The sequence below is a fragment of the Epinephelus fuscoguttatus genome, linkage group LG21 (genome assembly GCF_011397635.1).
Source record: "Epinephelus fuscoguttatus linkage group LG21, E.fuscoguttatus.final_Chr_v1".
Lineage (NCBI taxonomy): Eukaryota > Metazoa > Chordata > Actinopteri > Perciformes > Serranidae > Epinephelus > Epinephelus fuscoguttatus.
This window is the reverse complement of record NC_064772.1, coordinates 21,934,804-21,950,640: the sequence shown is the minus strand read 5'-3', so window position 1 is coordinate 21,950,640 and position 15,837 is coordinate 21,934,804. Positions and strand designations below refer to the sequence as shown.

At 41.5% G+C, this 15,837-nt stretch overlaps 1 protein-coding gene across 2 annotated transcripts in view; it reads right to left on the bottom strand.

The window, feature by feature from the left end:
* prex2 (phosphatidylinositol-3,4,5-trisphosphate-dependent Rac exchange factor 2) overlaps nt 1-15,837 on the bottom strand; it is a 126,020-nt gene that overhangs the window by 26,841 nt on the left and 83,342 nt on the right. The window contains exons 30-37 of one of the 2 annotated variants that reach the window (XM_049565243.1): nt 14,484-14,612; nt 12,329-12,370; nt 9,878-9,975; nt 9,581-9,727; nt 4,395-4,497; nt 4,117-4,260; nt 3,848-3,962; nt 1,573-1,771 (exon numbers count right to left, since the gene is read on the bottom strand). In XM_049565243.1, the coding sequence (XP_049421200.1) occupies nt 1,750-1,771; nt 3,848-3,962; nt 4,117-4,260; nt 4,395-4,497; nt 9,581-9,727; nt 9,878-9,975; nt 12,329-12,370; nt 14,484-14,612 (800 nt within the window). In that variant the 3' untranslated portion in view covers nt 1,573-1,749. Of the gene's footprint in view, nt 1-1,572; nt 1,772-3,847; nt 3,963-4,116; nt 4,261-4,394; nt 4,498-9,580; nt 9,728-9,877; nt 9,976-12,328; nt 12,371-14,483; nt 14,613-15,837 lie in introns of those variants that run through there. The other variant, XM_049565244.1, reaches the window with a different exon arrangement.

Here is a 15,837-nt window from a genome sequence, read left to right as displayed (position 1 = left end):
TAACAGGCACTGCAGAAGTTGTATTGTTGAATAAACGATCAATAGTACCGATATGTTTTAAGACTGTGATGCCGCTCGAGGAGTAGTACAGTCCCAGGATTCAACCATAAACACATTCCCGCATTCAGTAAAAAAGAATATAAGAGTCAGAGCCAATCAGAGGCAGAGAAGGGGCAGGTCTTTGCAGAATGCAGGTGGGGAAAAATGCTACACACATACACACAGAGACAAACCTGCTAAAAGTCAGGCGCACCAGTGTGACCAATGAAAATGTTCAGTCGCACTTGACAGGTTTCTGGTCGCACTCTGGAGCCTTTCATATGTCAACTCAACACCAACTGATACACCCGCTGTACAACAGTATACACACAGCAGGAGGCCGGGGTCTCGAGAGCTCAGACATCTGATTGTATTTGGACTGAAATGATGTGCAGTTTTGGCTTATGACAGGTTGTTCTGAAAAGGAGATTGAGTGCTTGAGTAGAGTCTCTACCAGTTTCACTCCAGTTGAGGTTTTCAAGCACACTGCTTATGCACATCCCTACCCAGCCCCCAGAATCACCAGCCTCACTCACTCGCCTGTCAGCCCACATCTGCTCCATGTTACTGCTGGAGCCTCTGCTGTCGATTCAATTAGGCTCTTTCTGTACAGGTCAGACTAAAATACGGTACATGGGCACACATACAAAAACACAGGCTATTCTGAATCACGTGGCTGAATTCAAGTATGGTCCTGCATGTACAGTTTTAATAATAAAGCTACATATAAATTTATGAAAATAATTTGAGGTTAAAAGGTGCTGCAGGTGCTCTAACACATTTCTGCACTTAATATGTCTCCCTGTGGTATTTCAATTAGAACTGTAACATTTCAGAGATTGATCATGAAGTCTTAACGGCAGTCTGCAAACAAGGACTCAATAAAATGAAAGAGATACCCCGAAAAGGCAATACTCCTCTATTAAACGGTTGTGGAGTCCCAGAAGATCTGGCAGACAATATCATTACACAAAGAGATAGAAGGACTGATGCACGAAAGAGATTAAATGACCCAGCACAATTTGGTATCCATAACTGCGCTTTGGGAAATCTGACACTCACAGAAATTAATGCTCAAAATTCTTTTCACTCGTCGAACAAAACACTACGAACAAATTAAAAACTCTCAGCGGAAAGCAATCCCAGTAAATTAATGTTTTGTTGTGGAGGATCAGCACTGATGTAACACATGACTGCTCAAGCTGTAAATCATTCAGCCCCCCAAAGCAGATTGTCCCTAAATAACAAGATGGAGTTTTGCTGTGAGCTCTGCTCTGTTTAATTATCCACACAATCAGCAGCAGATGTTTAGTCGAAGCCAACGTGTCGACCAGTCGCCCTCCTCGGTTTTCAATGAGTGGGTGCACTCTGGTCAGGCTTCAAGCTGCTCTCCAGGAGTGTCATTACTAAAGAGGGTGTAATATGGTCATTTTATACTTGTATCTAAGGTTTCTACTGAAACACGTTTACACGCTTTCATGTTCAAAAACACTTTATTCTTCTGGTCTGTGCTGGAACACCTGTGTTCACCCTCCTCCTGAGCTGTCCATTTTAGCAGCTGTCTCTTTAAGCATTCCTCCCAAAAAAGCCCAGTCTGCTCTGACTGGTTTTCAATATCTTGATGCCTCTGCATGAGTCGGTAAAGCTGCAGCTGGAGCTGCTACATAAGTCGCCAACCAGCCACATGACTCGCCCACCATGCCTACATGATCAGTCCCCTTTGCTTCTTGGCCTGGAAAAAGAAGCCCCAAAGAAAATGCTAAGTTAGCATTTAGCCAGCTATAAATTGTTAAAATATTCAAAAAGGCAGTTAAGGAGAGGTAAAGGTAAGGGTTACATCTCGTTAGTTAAAAGGTAAATCACGTCTTCATATGAATAAAGTAAATGATTAAAGTGGATTATTGCTATGTTTGGCCTCATACGTATTTACTACAATGCTACACTGTAGCACGGTCCAAATAACCATTGCCTTAGTGAGTTGGTGGTGGGTGTAGTTTGTAGCAGCACTTTTTACCATAAAAAATCACCAATAAAAGCTTCTAAACTTAACTTCACATGTATCCGAAATCTGGGAGAAATTTAAAATATTGGCAACCAGGTTTATATGCTTCATTGACATTAGCATGTAGTCCTATTTAGCAGTGTAGGTAACGTACTGTAAACACTGGAGCAGATGATCGTACAGACCCTTTTATTGTTAGTAAACGGTATGACATTTTTGGTGGGCGGGGCTTAGCTGGAGGCAAAACAATTCTCCACAGACAGTGGCTAGCGCTAGCTAGCGAGTTCTGTTGGCTTGTTTTAGATAATGGAGGAAGATGATGCGAGTGTTGCATTCAGAAATACTCTGAGTGCTGGAGCGCATTCTGGCACAAACTGGACCGTTGCAAATTCGTAGCGCTGCTGGAATATACCATTCGGTTATCTAGAGCACGGCACTCTCAGAGTGGCAAAGCGCACTTTAGGCACTCTGTATAGGGAAGCGGAGCAGCAAAGCACCAAATGGAGTGAATGTGTGATTAATTTAACCATTTTTTAAATTCATATAGAAATACAATGTTCTATTTCCTTGACCAGCAGGGCTCTCATTTCAGTATAGCATTAGTTTGAGCCATGACTCCTTCTATTCTGGCTCTCAATAACACAACAAGAGGACATTTTAAGACTCCTATGTAACTTACAGCCCTGTGGTGGACAGTCATGTTTTGCCTCCAGCTAATAAAGTGACATTATTGTGATGTCAGGCCTAAATGGGTCTATAAAGAAATCCAGCGCACTATGATGTCATACTGTAGAGAAAAAAACATCAGAAAAAAAGTATTCAGAATGGTCTAAAGCCAGAGGTTTTTGGTCACAGGGATTAGTTTAACATACCTCATACCCTCATTATTTGAATCTTTGGCCATGTTTAATATGAACAGCCAACATTGTAACTCTACATGTAAGACACAAAATCTGGAAAGGCATTACAGGTCCCCTTTAACCAAGATGCTATCAGTCCATACTGTTTAATCGTGATATCACTATAGTTCATTGGTAACTGAGCTGAACTGGCAAACATATAGTCAAATAGAGAGCTTCTCTCTATGATAACAGAGAGTCCAATTATCAGACTTCAAGAGGATCAGGTGTAAGCTGTAGATCTTTCTGCACTTCCACCAGCATAGGACATTTCATAAAAGCCACATCTTGTGTCTAAATTACACAGTCTCTTAGATTTTCTCATTATGAATTCTTAATGTGCCTTGTGCATTCACAGGCACTCGCATCATTTTATACACAGCTGGTTTAAATGTGATTCTTAGTCACTGGAATAAACAAGGTGGCATCTAATATGAGACTGCATTGATATTCAGACTGCATACTATATAGGTCTGACACTCACTCACACATTCAGGAGATTAAATAAAGTCAGGCCCTTATTTTCAACTCCCAGAAGTGTCTGTGTCTTCGTATCTGTTTCCACCTCATTAAATTATCCACGCCTGGCCAATCACAGAAGGTCTCGGGTGTGCAGCAAACCAATGGGGTGTGAGGTAACTGAGTGCAGCAGCTGCACAGAAGCACTACATCAGCGCTGGTGACACGCTGGGCACTCTCATCCAATCACCGCCGCCCCTGCTGCGAGTGTTCGCAACCAATCATAAAACACTCCCGCTGTGTTGCTCTCAGCCAATCACCTTGAGGCCCTGCTGGGTGTTGAGAGTCAAGCCCGACTGAACAGGTCGTCTTGATTTATATTAGATCTGAAAAACTGCCAGATCACACAGGATATGTAGTTTCAAAGTGTGCGTCTTGTGTAACGTACCTCAGTCTTTTGTAGTACTGTTTAACCTTATCCAACGAGGCAGCATTGATTTGGGCCTGGTATTCCTCCACTGACACATTGTCTCTGTAGTAGTAACCCTCCATACTCTCCAGCGCTAGAAAGGGATAAAACAAAAAAGTGAAAAATAAAGTGAAAAAGCCACTGCATATACTGTGCATCTACCTGCCGGTGTTTTCAATCATCTGTAAAGTGCCTTTCATCTCTGCACAACCTGCTGACTTAAAGTTCCCTAACCAGGCTCACTATACCTTGTGTGAAGAGCACAGGGTAGATTTTGATGCCTCCTCCGTTTTTCAGCCTGTGAGGCAACTGGGAGAAGTAGAAACTCTCAAGGTGGAAGCAAACTTTCAAGGCCTGACGGGTGCCCTCCACCTGATATGACATGGGCATATCTGCAAGAGGAGAGGAGAGGAGAGGAGGCAAAATTAAAGCTCAATCTCATTTTCGTAGAACACAGTAGGAACAATGAGACTATAATGTTTTCAAAAAAGCAAGTCAAATGTAAGATAAAAGTCTGTGTACATACTGGCCACCAGCGGCTCCCCTTCAAACTGCTGGAAGTAGAACGTAACCTTCTCCAGGTCAATTAGAGCCACCTGAGTGTCCTCCAACATGGCCTGCTCGTCAGTCTGAAGAGAGAAAGACAGCATACTCGTGAGAAAGTAGTGGAGGAGGAAGTATTCAGATCATTTCCGTAGTAAAAGTAGATACACACAGATGACAAATTAAAGGAGAACTCTTGGGGGGTAGTATTGCATTTGTGAGAAGGTCGTATAAAGCCTTTTGTGGCTCCAGAGAGAGATGTGTGAAGTGATGCCTCTTCAAATCTATTGGACAAGTTTCTGTCCTTGAGCTGAAAAGTGAACTTGGCCGCATGCTGTTGGATTATGAGCAAGGAGCCCTGTTTCAACTATAGAAGCTGCTGTTGGTATAGCACCCCTGAACCTCCAACTTAACTGTGGGTGGTCAAGTTGCATTGTGGGTAATGTAGGACAGGTACTGGCAAGGAAGAGGAAAGCATTGAGTTACAAAGACAAGACCTCTGGTTCTGCTGCATCCATTTTGATGCTTCTCTTTGTCAACTACCCATCGTGAGTCTGACAATGTTATAGGAGCGCAAAAACATGAAAGAAATGAGTGTACGGACATAATGCAGACAAGTCCATACAGGGCATAAGGGGTCTCAGAATAGTAGAATGGACTATGAAAATGATGTGAATGTTGAGCCACTAAGCCAAGTGAACATCATGGGAGATTTCGGAGAAAAACTAATATCTTTTGGGAGAACAGAGACTCATACAGCCTGTGCCAAAGAGCACTAAAGCTGTTCTGCAGCTCACGGTCGCCCATGTTTGTGAGTAGTAAAATTAAAAGTATGAATCATGCAAAATAGCCTCTTCTCATAGCTTAATCACAATAAAAAAAATGTTTTGAAGGAAAAGGAGGTTCCCACAGTCAAGCTGTGGTTTAATGAGCTGATCAATACCCTGCACCTTGAAGGAGTAAGGTTAAAGAAGACCAGGCAGCCTCTTACTGATGATCTAAAGGCCCGGCATTAATCCTTGATAACCACCTTTAGAAGGGTCATATAGTCTTCTACCATTTTTTAACTAAAGCTGGCTGAGTTTGCGTTCATGAGTGTGTTTCATGTGTCAGCTTGGGGGCAGGTGGTGACTACAGATTATGGATTTTTCTTGAGTGATATATTTTCTTGTGAACAAACCACCAGTGTCACTTTAATTTTATGACGACCTTGTATGTCCCTTTTTAAATTAGAACATATCTGAAGAGATGCAGAAAGGCCCCATCCACAGCTTATATGCACAATTGTATTCAATAACATAACATGGGAATAATACCAAGAACAAAGCCAGTAAAGTACCTCAAGTCAAACATGCATATTTTTCCTTTTACCTGCAGTGCTGTTCATTGATCAAGATTGTTTTGGTGTGAGTTGCAGAGAGTTGGAGATATCTGCTGTAGAGATGTCTGCCTTCTCTTGAATACAATGAGACAGGGCAGTCAAATAATTCATATTTCCAATTGCAATGTATTAGTGAATTTCAACAGTTAATAGTGATAAATCACACTTTTTTTTTGCAGGTTTAAAATTCCATAACTTTGCATTTCAAAACAGTTTTGAAGTCTGTATAAAGTATGTGAAGCAATTCTTACCAGTGTTTGATTGGGAATAAATTGAATGCAAAGAAATTTACTTTGTGATCTTGACATCTAGATTTATTTATTTCAAGTCAGTGCTGCACTGCTACTACAGTGTTGTTCGAAAGATAAAATAGCAGCAAGCAATTAACCCCCTGAGACCCTCATACTGTAGACCCATTTTTGTCTTTTGTGTGAGATAGCAGGTCAACAGTAGATGCTATATATAAGTGGTATGTATCACCTGAAAGCTGGAAACCTGAAGATTAATTTGAGATGTAGCTCAGCACTGTTCGTCAAGTTATTCTAGTCATAAATCTGCAATAAATTCTGCATGTAATAAAGTGCATAGTTTGTGCCAAAACTGTATGGGATTAACATAAAATTGACATGTCTGTAAAGGGGAGGCTTATGGGTAACCACAGAACTCATTTTCATTCAGATATATTGACATGAGAGGTCAAGGCACCTCTGTGAAAATGGCCATGCTGTTTTTCTCTCACCAAAATTTAGCCTAACTTTGAAGTGTTATTTAGCTAGCATAACACGGTTGCAACGGGATTCCTTAGGTCTTCTAGTTTCATATGATACCTTGATCATCACTTCAGCATTAAAACTTAGTCATCTATTGCCCCTGAAAGCGGGTGGCAGCGAAAATAGCAGCATGCGATTAACATGATTAAAAAAAATGTTTTATCATGATATAAGTGTGCACCTACTTTTAGCTCACCTAGCACCACTGAGCAATCTAACACTAGCTAGCACTACAGGTATGAGGAAAAACGTGTATTTTGATTTTTGAGTCAACTGTCCCTTTAAGAAAAAAAGGCACAGAGGATAGCATCGTACAAGAAACTTTTCTGACTGTGTGACGAGATGCTGATCTGAGGCGTCAGCTTGTGTTGTATGTATGACAATGTGTGTAAGCGTACGTCTGTCTGTTTTACTGTTTGCTTTAGCTTGTTTGTTTATGTCTCTGAATGTGTGTTTCCTTTTCAAACATGCACTCAGCATCCTCACACACAAACAAGCACATCTGCTTGTGGCCACAGCGATAGCGGCTCCAATATTTGGGATTGTGACACTCTGCACTCCTCTGTCACCGCCCCTTCCCCCTTCTCTTTCTTCTTTCTCTCTCCGCTCCTCTTCATCCACCACATGCAGAGGGATAAACAGAGCAGCGGTGAAAGAGGATTAGGTCCTTTTTCTAAAGACACATTCGAGATGGCCCAACATGTGACGGAGGGGTACCCATCACCCTGCCAAGCAGTGCCTGCCATGTGTGGGCAAGTTTATCTCAAAGCGCCTCGCATAAATACACTCCCCCCCGACACACACGCATTCAGTATACACAAAAACCCTAACACAGAGGCACACACCCACAGCATCCCCAGTTTGACTCATGCTGCCTTTCATGTGATGCCCTAAAAAGGAGCGTGCTGAGATTTCGCTGGAATCACCTGCAGGTACTGAGACCCTGTTTTGCTCCACAGGGACACTTGAAAGAGAAATGTCTCGAGAAATAAAGGAAAAGGGGGCGACAGGGAGAAAGACAGAGACGTCAGCCCAGGAGGGAAAAGAGGAAAACATCATTTCTGGGGACCTGACGTCAGCCGCGCACTTGTCTAACCTAAATAAACGGTCATCCAAAATACACTTTTAAAACACTTCCTGTGTTTCTAATTCCCAGAGAAAGACGGCAGAAATAGAAACTAAATTGAAGTACCTCATCCAATAAAAAAATGTTTTTCTATGTGGTTGATGATGCAAAGTGTATAAATTAAACCATGAGGAAATAACTACTTTGAAAGAATATATTACAACCCTTTAGCTAACAGGGTCGGAGACAACTTTAAAAATATTTAAAAAAACCTTGACGGGAAAGGTTAATGGACCTCGATGAGGTCACAGTGTGTGCTGAGCTCAATTTTAGCGATCCACTGTGGCTACTCATAATGAACTCCTCTCTGGATGGTCTTTTCACCGCACTGACTTAAATTCATGCAGAGAACAGAGCGGCCTGACACCAAAGCCAAAAGACTACTTGAGCATGTCTCAAGTTTCTTTCCAAAATAAGATAGAGGATTAATAACTCTCATGAAGGTAACATGCTTCAGGCTATTTCAAGGCTGGTTTACAGCACAGATAAGCACCCTGTTCTTCTCTGATATTCCTTGTTTTGCCTTAGTGTGATGTTTACGTTCCTCAAGTTTGTGATGTAACAAACCCTGACTGTCTGAATCCGTGTTTCTGAGACTGTCCCTGCAGTTCCAAGGCAAAAATACTCAGCCATGGTGTTGACTGCCATCTTAGTATCTACTTGGTGAAGGCATCAATTGAAACTTGAAGTTCAAAGGTCAAAAATGAAGAGACAGATCAACAGATCTCTCTCAGACATGAAGTGTACATGGGGTTAAAATGTAAAACTATTTCGGCTGCCTTAATGAATCCTCTGGCTGAGTTTTTAACAGCTCAAAATTTAGTGTGTTTTTGGTTATTGGCTGTTTGGGATATTTCCACAGTATCCCTAGACACAGCTCCAGCCTAAACAGCAATCTATCCACATGACTGTTATTTGAGAAACACATGAGGGAGGTCGGCTGTCGGATCTGGCTCTGCAGAATCAGCGGCACACCTCAATGATTCAGACCACATCCCTACACAGTCACTGCGGGCAGACTGTGTATTAAACTCAGCACATTCTAGTGAATGTTTTACTGTCTGCCACGCAGCCTGGTAGTGGCACCTTGATTGATGATGGTAAAATACAAAACGCACATCTTATTTGCTTAGCTATAGCTCACAATCACATATACTCAAAGGGAAAAGCAAAAGTTGAATGTTGCATAATTCAAGTCCCACAAGTTTTTGTAACCCAGTGATTCATATTGTTTGATGTATGATTGTATTTGTTTGTTATACTGTTTGTTTTTGGTTTTATATCAGAATGTGAGCATATTGGAGGGTTCAGAAGGAAAATATGTTACAAAAGAGTTACTCATTTATCTTCTGGAACCACCTATCCTGTTGAGGGTCGCAGGGGGGCTGGAGCCTATCCCAGCTGACACTGGGCGAGAGGTGGGGTACACCCTGGACAGGTCGCCAGACTATCACAGGGCTGACACATAGAGACAGACAACCATTCACACTCACATTCACACCTACAGACAATTTAGAGTCACCAATTAACCTGCTTGTCTTTGGACTGTGGGAGGAAGCTGGAGTACCCGGAGAAAACCCACACTGACACGGGTAGAACATGCAAACCCCCCACCCTGGGTTCGAACCAGGAACCCTCCTGCTGTGAGGCGACAATGCTAACCACTGCACCACTGTGCCAATCAAAGACTTAATTTAGGTCAAATCTAAAATGTCTGCAATGCAAATATATGTGCAGTTGGATGAAAGTGGTGGTATTTTGTCTGTGCACAACTACGGCATCGGCCAGTTTACATATCCATATGATTATGAGAGTATACAGACAGTGAGTCCAGTTTTTCGAGTGTCTGTTAAAGAAGATTAACTGAGAGCTGAGGCTCGTCTGCTGCTCACCAGATTGGGGGAGAGAAGGGACTGGAAGTGGAGGAGCAGCCCAGCGCTGGCGATCTGTTCCAGCCAACGGCGACTGGCTTCCTGGGCCTCCTGAAGGTCCTGAGGGTCCGAGCTGTCTTGGTCCAGTTCCCTGCCTACATTGTGAAACTGAGAGTGGACACAAACAAGCTAGGCAGTGAGCTGAGGCAAATATTTCTTGCTGTTATGTAGGATGATGCTGTTTACTGCATTTCTGTATGTCACTGTTTGGTCATGTTTTTAATTTCCAATTCCAGACAAGACATATGTGTCATTTACCTGGTTGAGGACAGCCAGTAGGTGCTCCGAGAAGGCACACACAGCTGCAACTAGAGACTGACAGAACACCATGTCTCGACGCAACTGGATCTCTGAGTCTGGAGGGACAACAAAGAGAACATGAGGCTGAGAGGAAACCCATGTTTAAAAAAGTAAAAACAGTAAAAGTAAGCGAGAAGAATAAAAGGAAATTTGTACAAAATTGAGTCAGTGAAGATAAAAAAAGAGATGTGAGGTGTAAAGGTAAGAGGTTAAAAGAAAAGAAGTGATAGCATGAGTTTGTTATGATAATTAAACAGACTTTCATGATCTGACTACGCTGTGGCAAGCTTTCACTAAGGTGACAAAAAGCCTTGACTGCTTTTTTTTTCTCCCTTCCCAAAAATCTCCCAGGTATTAAATATTGTATCAGGAAAAAAACGAGAGCAAATGACAGGTGTGCCCGAGTGGAAAATAATTGCTGCCATAATTTCCTGAGAAATAGGCCCCCTGAAAAAGTTCTGCAATCCACCGAGTTAAAAATGAGTTCATGAACCCCTCAGAAATGAATAATGTGTCATAAGGCACGGCTGCAAACTCTTTGACACTATTAACCAAGCCCACCATGGACTCAGAAAAAGAAATCTACCTCTCTCTACTTTTTCTTATTAAATCAAAGTTCCTGAAGGTGTGTAAAGGATCAAAACACCTCATCTTATCAACAGTTTCTCTCAAGAGTTCAGCACTGCTGTTTTAATAGTATCTACTGAACTGGTGCTGTTGAAGTCTAAGTTGTTGGCGCTACATTTTCATTTACTTTGTTCAGTTGTTGTTGTTTTTTTATGAAAAAGAACATGAACAGAAGATTAAAAAAAAAAACTGAAAAAAAAAAAAAAAGAATAGAGTAACAAAACAGGCTCAGCAGAAATGAGTGCTCCAGGAAAGGTCTTTTCATCTCAAGTCAAGGTTTTTTTTTCCTGATGTTTTTCTAGTTAGATGCCGGAAATAAGGTCAGTGGTTAATACAACATTAGAAGACTTTCATGTTTTGTACTACAACATAAAATACGTCATTAAATACCCCCCTCTTGAACTTTGAAGCTTCTATGTTGCTACAAAGTGGCTAAAAGAGACTAGAGAGTCTCATCACGCCAAACACGGCTTTACAGCCTTATTGTGGTGGTGACATTAGGGGTGTTTTCATACAGTCCTTTTTAAACAAACCAAACTAAGTCCTCTTAAAGTGGACCAAAAAGTGGATCTACAGAAAAGGGACTCAGTTCTCTCTCTGGTCACACTATAACCCTACCCTTTGACGTGGAACTGCAGTGCGGTTATGAAGCCCCTCTCTTTCAGATGAAGTTAAAATCTGAGGTTCCTGTGTACCTTAGACTGTTGCCGTTTTAAGTATTCTACACTCCACATCTGAAGACTTGAAGTATCTTCCGTGGACCAAACTACTCCTCATCCTGTGTCCTAGCTAGTGTTACAGGCCGATGTGGGTTTGTCTGTTTTTTCAAGCATCCCAGTGCAACAGTATGTGATCTAGAGAACTTGAAGTAAACCGAAAACATGGTTCGCTTCAGAGGGGAGGGGAGTGGAGTGTTCACATTTGTGCAAAAAATGCTGAGTCACTTTTTTGAGTCCATTTAGAGGGCTGAGTGTGAAAACACCCTAAGTCATGTGACAGTGGTGTGGTCCATTTTTTAGCCTGACATTCGCATTTTACACACTAAACACTTCAAAAACCCTAAAAGCGGTGTTGGTTTTTGAAGATTATCTTGCTAGAAAACACAAAATGTGCAAGTATCATAACCTCTTGTTTACCACAGAGCTTATTTCCTGCAGTAATCCAAAATCCAATGGAAAAATCCCATAGGCTATTTTGACAAGGAAACCAGAGTGATGTAAACTTCCGCGCTGCCCTACAGTAAAATGTCATCCCTGCAGCACTCTGTAGGGACAATATATAAGTTCACACAGGCAGAGGGTGGATTCACTGTATGCTAAGGGTTACTTTTTTATTTTTCAGTAAGAAAAAATGCATCCTCATACAAAAATCTATCCAGATGTGGCTTTAGGAAATTGATAGCTGGCCATTTTAAGAAAGTTGCAGAGCTCCAACTCTACCTTTGTGCTTTTATTATGCTCTAGGATTATTGCAGATGTTTACGTCATTTGCTTCTGAACTGTTCAGTTCTCACCTTCCTGTTTTGTTTGTAAAACTCTCTCTGTCTGAGTGTATGATTCTGATTTCCATTCCTCGCTTGCATTTTCCAGTTTTCTCCCTTGTTTCTTTCTTCACTGTTACTTGAATGGAGCTCACAGTTTAGGTTACGAGGAGAGGATGCTGTGTCTGAAGGGTGCGGTTTATTTATTTATTATTTATGTGCACAATGCATTAACATTTAAAGTTTAAGCCTCTATTGTTTTCTGTATTTCTGTTCTAATGCAGGAGGAGAGTGAGACAAACCTGTGTACTGTAGTAGCACCAAGAGCAGCCGTGTCTTCACCTCTGAAGGAAACAAATAAAAGCAATCCAGTGAGGCAGTGAACAATCTTACATCAACTCCCAAAGAGCCTTTCTCCTCCACTGCAATAGTATGACCTATACTATAAACTCAACCCTTTAAAGTCATAAATAGGCCGGAGCTGTATGAGTCTTCTGCTCAGTCCCAGCTCCACGGCTGTTTATCTTCACATATAAGAAAAAAACCCACTGCATCATAAAAACCAGCCACAGGCAAAGATAATAACATAAATCCGCATTTGTTTATAGTCATATCAGAGCCGCGGGAATCTTGGCAGGACGCTGCGCTGCATGAAAAAGCCATCATGGGGAGAGGTATAAAAAAAATAAAAAAATAAAAAAAATGTGGTGAACACAGGCCAAGCTGCGTATTAATATTAACTCTGCTTATTTGTACTTTCTCAGTGGTGACCGCCAGCTCACCTTTCCCAGGAGTGTCATGTGGCCGGGCCTCGGGTCGGGGCAGTTTGTAGCTCACTGTGTTTGCCTGGGGCGTGTCTGTATGTACATTTGTGTCTGTGTGTTTAATCCGTGTGCTAACAAACACAAAACCACACACTCCCGTTGGGAATTAATGAGGCTGAACTGCCTATCTAGATAAAAAAAAAAATCAAGGGAAACTCAAATAGTGCGGCTCTTTGGATGTTTAACTTGTTAGTTTTCAGCTTCAACAATGTGGCCCCGATTTATGTATCCCAGGATGCTTTTAGGTTTAAAGTTTAAAAACAGCAGTTAGTGGTCTGGGACTGCTTGTACCCACACAACTGAAACAGGGGCTATTACTGCATCCAATAAACATGATGAGGCACACTGGAGGATTGGTCAATTTAATGTACATTACCTCCCAAGCCCAGAATTCCTTTCCATTATAAATACTATATGTGGCTGTGTGTCTAAGGCCCCAAACACTGTAAGAGCAGTGTGTGTGTGCTAAAGGATAACTTCATTATTTTGACTAATGGGAACAATAATTTCTATAACGGATCCAGTAGAGTGAGAGCGCTGTCAACGGCGCCGTCGAAACAGGCTGCAATGTAACACAGAGAGTATGTTTGAAACGTCAATGTACGTCCACTGAAAGTGTTTCCTTTTGCCACTGACTGGCTCAGATTATTATTCAAAGTTCCTGACAACATTAGGGAAAGGATCCCGACAGAGATAGACCTTTTTTCAAAGATTAGAGTCCTTATTGTTTAACCAGGGACGGGCTCGAAATATTTATCGCCAAAGCCACCAGACTCCTTTCAAATAAACAGTGATTTTAGTGTGTATAAAGTCAGCATATTTTCACATCTAACTGGGTAAATTAAGGGTTTATTTAAACCAAACCTGAGTCGTTGATTGTTGGAACAGCAGAAAGAAGAACCAGGACAACGTTTGTGACTTTATTTTGATTCTGTCGACTTTGAATGAGGTATGTTTTACAATGATAAAATTGCTGTTTATTTAAATGAAGCCTGGTGGGTTTGGTGATAGCAATTTTGGGCTGTTTCTGGTTGAACAAAAACAATCTTAGTCTTTGACAAAAATGTCATCAACCTTTTTGTTAAAGAGTAAAATCCTTTTTGTTAAACTAGAAACAGACCCGAAAACCCTCTTGCCAAAGCCACCAGACTCCATTTAAAAAACTTGTCTTTCTGCTGTTCATTCAACTGAGAGTAATCACCAATACTTGTTAAGTTGAAATAAACCCTTAATTCACCCAGTTAGATATGGAAAATATGCTGGCTCTACACATACTAAAATTACCATTTATTTCTATGGAGTGTGGTGAGTGTGGTGATTTCAGGGCTGTTTCTGATTAAACAAAAAGAATTTTACTCTTTAAAGTAAAGGTCTATCTCTGTAGGGATCATTTCCACAATATTTTCAGACACTTTTAATAACAATCTGACTCAACCCGTCAGTGGCAAAAACAACCACGTTTAGTGGATGTTAAGTGATAGTGCAAACATGCCCTAAGCACTCACACTGCAGCCCCAAATGTGTTGTTCCCATTGGTCACTTATACACAAAAACATGGGGAAATTGGGTCCAGGTTGAAAAACACCAAAGTTAAACTTAAACCATATTCGGACCAGTTCAGGTATGCACTCACCCTCAACATATTTAGCGATGGTTTGTGTGAGGGTCTGAACGCTGCTGGGAAGGTTCCAGGGATCCTGCTTGACATGGAGACGCAGCTTTTTGGTGCAGTTCACCTTGGGATCCATCTCCTGCTGAAACTCTGACAGAAACACACACAGGCAGAGAATTAGAGGCCGTGCAGAGGTGTATGTGTGTCGACTGTGAGGCACAATGTGCGCATGGAGAAAGTGGATTTATTCGACTGCCTTTTATCCATCTCTTGTATTATTAAAACATGAAGACAGAGAGAAAAGATCTCATTATTTCAAGCCTCCTCTTATTAATCTTCCTTAATCATCTTCATCCTCCGAATACAATGTTTGTCTCTGCCTTATCTCTTCTTCTCCAGCTCTATTTCTCCTCGACTCAAGTCAGCTCTCTTCACAGATGTTTATTGCCGTCATAAAATCTTCGTTACTGTAATAAAGTGGTTAGAGCACATCAAACCCTTTAGAAGTACAACACACTTAAATTATTTACTGGATTGATTATTTAGTCAGAAGAAATATTTCCGCAAAGGATATAATTAAAAGGAAGATGGATTTTAATAAATTATAACAATCTGCATCTTTCTATGCTTTGCTGATCTTCTTTTTTTTCCTCTAAAACCATCTCCATCATTCATTTTCCATTCTTTGTTCTTCTTCACATTGGTCTCACTCTCTTTCTGTCCATTGCTCTGTTTGAAAAGTTAAAAATTATAGGTCAGACAGACCCAGAAACCTCCAATTTTATTAGTGCATCCCGCAGACCGCCAGTTTTAGACCGCCTACGGTTTAATCTTTCTCATCCTCGCAGTGCAAAAGTCTGTCAATTTAATGTAACTCCTTAAACTGGACAGAGAGGCTCGTAATGAAGTTTACTTTGGAGCCAAAAGAAGAGATCTGTGATAGAATCGTGGCTGTTTAACAGAGGGGGGCTTGAGTGTGTGTGTGTGTGTGTGTGTGTGTGTGTGTGTGTGTGAGAGAGTGTGTGTGTCTGAGGGCGATGGAGTGAGTGAGAGATCAGATGCAGGAATGCTCCACTTGTTAGATAATCCTATTTGCTCTGTTATCAACCACACACATTACTGGAGTGGAGATGGATCAGCTCTGATCAAGGCCTTCACGTCCCTCCTGAGGGCATTTATGCACACATACACACACACACACACACACACACACAAACACACACAAAACACAAGCAGACCTATTTTCAGTTCAAGCATATCTGGGCTCACTTGAAGACAGCCTGAGATGAGAGGGGGGGTGTGTGCCAGTTGGGTCGGGGTGTTTGGAAGATGCACATATGAAAATATACATATTAATCTGCTCCTCTGCATTTAG